This window comes from Fusarium mangiferae (assembly GCF_900044065.1).
Source record: "Fusarium mangiferae strain MRC7560 genome assembly, contig: FMAN_scaffold033, whole genome shotgun sequence".
NCBI classification, from domain to species: domain Eukaryota; kingdom Fungi; phylum Ascomycota; class Sordariomycetes; order Hypocreales; family Nectriaceae; genus Fusarium; species Fusarium mangiferae.
The window spans coordinates 65,539-68,940 of record NW_024573953.1 but is presented as its reverse complement, the minus strand read 5'-3'; the positions used below and the strand labels follow the sequence as shown (position 1 = coordinate 68,940).

Genomic DNA, 3,402 nt, shown 5'->3' with positions numbered 1-3,402 from the left:
TCGCTTGTCTGGAGCACTCGCTTATCATGCACGTTAAATCCAAACCGTCAGCGCTTATGTCAACGGAACGGCCTATGGGAGCGCACATATTAACCCCAGTAGGTGGCCGCTCCCACCAGCGCGTCGATAAAACCAGCGTCAAAAAAAAAATACACACTCACGTCTCATTAGTTGCTTTAGTAACGGTGCTTTGTATGACTATTCTTAGGCGACGTACTGCTTCAATCTTGCATAGGGCCCACCCATTATGATCAGGCTACAGCAGGACGTCCACTTACCCAACATCCATCTTCTACGAAATAGGCACCGGAACAAAGATATGCTTGGGGCAACTTTGGGGCTATTCTGATAGCTAGAGTTTTCAAGTTCTGCTTGTGCCGAGCCCCTCTTGCTTGAAACTTTACTCCTGTGCTTCATTTACTAGAAAAGATGAATTTCTTCAGCTTAGCCATACCCACCCGATCGCCTTCCACAGTTCCTGCTATTTCTTTATCGACCCAACCCTCAGTATAGCCACCGCCAAAATCCGAAATCCACACATTGTTATCCCGGTCTACCAAAACGTTTTCTGCCTTGACATCTCCCCAGACTATGCCGGCCTTGTGCAGCCCTGAGAGGGTAGCATCAAGCTGGCCTACCCATCGTTCTCTGATCGCAGCCGGAGGGTCATCGGGATCGTCAGGGTGGATTCTTGTAGACAGCGGACAATCTCCATTATCAATGTAAGTTAACAAAAGGCCAAGAATAAAGTCAGAGTCATCCATAACAACGCCGTAGAGATGACATAGGTGCAGCTGAGAATCCAAGCCGGCGGCGTGAATCATCTTATAGGCTTTGAGCTCCTGTTTAATCTGAACGCCAGAGTTGCACGGCTTAAAAAAGCATTCAGTCTGGCAGTTATCGATAAGAACCTTGTTGGGCGGCTTGAAGAGCGCGTCCTCGGGATATTTGAAGCTCAAGATGATTCCGGCGGGATCGTAGAAGGCTGTCCATGTCTCCAGATCGTCGAGGAAATCGTCATCAAAGCGGACGAATGACGGCCGATGAGGGGATTGTTCTGCTTCGATACGGCGCGGATATAGCTTTTCATCAACAATATCTAGGGCAAAGACGAAAAACTCTGGGAAAAGATGATCGTGCAGAGTGATCCTGACATCCTTTGGGAGGCATGATGGGTCGGGCGCGAGCTCGGCGAAGAGTGGCCCAAATGGGCCCATGACCCATTCGTAGACGTCGGTGTCGTAGATGTTACCAAGGACCTCTTCGCCTGATCGGAGTACCTCCAGATACGATAGGTACTTATCCGTCATCATGGGGGAGTTGACAAACTGGGATGGCGAGATCTTGATGTAAAAGGCCTTGCCGTTTCGGCGGACCGTGAAGCGTGCATCATAATCATCGTTCCGGGTGCTGGTAATATGGTGTTCGATCTCGTATCGCGGCGCTATGGTCATTTCGGAGGCTTAGGCGTTAGGTGAATGGCGAAAGTCCTCCCTGTCCAGAAGGGTAATAAATGATCCCACAAAGAACCGCTGTATCGGGGGAGGCTCGGGCTGTTTTGTTCGTCTGAATGGCAAGTCGTTCGTGATTTGGCCGCTAGAATGAAACTCTGGTTAACAAAAGCTGTTTCTGGCAACGAAAACAGTAGGTGTATGGGTGTTTGAGTGCGTGAAGGGGTTGGTTACAGGGCTGCGGGGTAGATGATGTGGGCTTCATTCACGCCGTCGCGCACCGACCCACCTGTTTACAAAGGTACACGGGTCAGCGGTTTAACCCTTCGCGTAACCTCGAACTGTCTGCTTCTGTGCTCTACCCTGTCACAATAGCGACATGATTACAGAGGGTTCGAGAAGCACGTGTCAAGTACAGATACACTCAACTGAACTGACAAAAAGCAACCATTGGTGACAGATCTGACTTTTTGAGAATCAACATGGAGACCGAAGTTAGTTTCTGCGTGACTTTAGCGCTGCCATTTCTCTGATCATAGCGCGGGGATTCCTCGTTTTGGGGTCACTTCACGCAGGTTTTAAATGGTCTGAAGTGCAAGCAATAAGTAGAGAGAGACTTTTTGAATCAAGAGACGAAGCATCTAGACTTAAGTGCTGAATCTTTGGAAGCCTGGAGAAGAGAAGCCAAATAGCTTATCAAGCGGTCTGGCGTAGGCATGAGGATCAGTCTTGGCCGGCTGCTATCCTGTACTGGTTTGCGCGCTCGGACATAGCACATCTCCACAATGGCCACTTTACTTTCACGCGACCCTTTGGTTTTGCATATTGATCTAATCCTACAACTAAGGTTACGGATAGGAGCGGCATTATTAATCATATCGGAACTGGAGGAATCTGTACCACTAATCTGCATGCACGCCAACGGACCTATTTTGGGAGTTGTTGCATTAAATCCGGGGATATGACTCCAACGCGTCGCTGGGGCACGCTAAATTCGTCTACCAATCAAGCGTTTCCGCGCTCCACTGTCCGTGGTGCATCCCACTTTTGTTGACTGATTGCCAGCCAGTTCAAGGCCAGACGGCGTCGGGCCCTCAATTAGGAGTCGCGGAATTCGTCCAATATCGTCGTCTTGGAAATTTCGCCAACAACATCCGCCCGAGAGTGACGACGAAACCTGACCGGAACCCATCCCTCATCAGCCATGTCTTCGCTGCCGACGTCCCCGCAACTTCCGTGAGGGTTTACCCATACCACATTGACTGCTGCAACGCGATTGTCTCCTCACCGTGTGAGCTTTCGTATCCTCAATCGGCGGATGAGGCTTCGGCGACGGTGCAGGCGTTTCTCCCAACCTTGAGCGTAATATTGGTGGGGAAGTGTCGGACTCAAAGGTTGTCGTGGAAGCGTTTCGGCACGCCGCAATACGTGCGCTGCGACGAAGTCCTTCAGGACTTGTCTGAACATTGTTCAGGTGCAAACCACCAGCGACAGGATGCTCGAGTTCTGCCTGCGTTTTTGTGGCATTTGACGGGGCCCTTTCGTTTGCCACTCTCGGTCCTCGAACGTTAAATCTCACCTTTTTCGGGCTTTGTCTCTCTGGGGACTCTTCGTCGGTAGTTCGCCTCTTCTTCGTTGTCCTCTTTCCATCAGACCCGGACCTATTTGCTTCTGACGAGCTGATCTCACCCTCAACCAGGCGAACCTGATCCAGAACCCATTGCACAAGGACGCGGTGACGAGCAGCATCTCTCTTCGCTTCATCGTAGTCGAATGTGGCCCGAACAAATTGCACAATGAGATGCGATCGTCTTCGAGCCTGTTCCAATCGTCGCTTTGCGGCAAGCAATTCCTCCGCGCCATGTTTCAACATCGCTATTCGCTTTGCCTTGGGAATATGCAAACGTTTTGGGTCTTCCTGAGTCAACACATATATTCGTTTCGCTTTAGA

General features: G+C 50.4%; 2 protein-coding genes across 2 annotated transcripts; both read right to left on the bottom strand.

The window, feature by feature from the left end:
• Positions 1–413: 413 nt before the first annotated feature.
• FMAN_16276 (uncharacterized protein) lies at positions 414–1,454 on the bottom strand (the record flags this gene model as incomplete). Its single annotated transcript, XM_041826179.1, has 1 exon — positions 414–1,454. One exon carries the CDS (start codon positions 1,452–1,454, stop codon positions 414–416), a length of 1,041 nt encoding a protein of 346 aa, XP_041691513.1.
• A 1,195-nt stretch (positions 1,455–2,649) lies between these two features.
• On the bottom strand, positions 2,650–3,324 carry FMAN_16275 (uncharacterized protein; the record flags this gene model as incomplete). Its single annotated transcript, XM_041826177.1, has 1 exon — positions 2,650–3,324. The coding sequence occupies one exon, from the start codon at positions 3,322–3,324 to the stop codon at positions 2,650–2,652; it is 675 nt and encodes a 224-aa protein (XP_041691512.1).
• Positions 3,325–3,402: the final 78 nt, after the last annotated feature.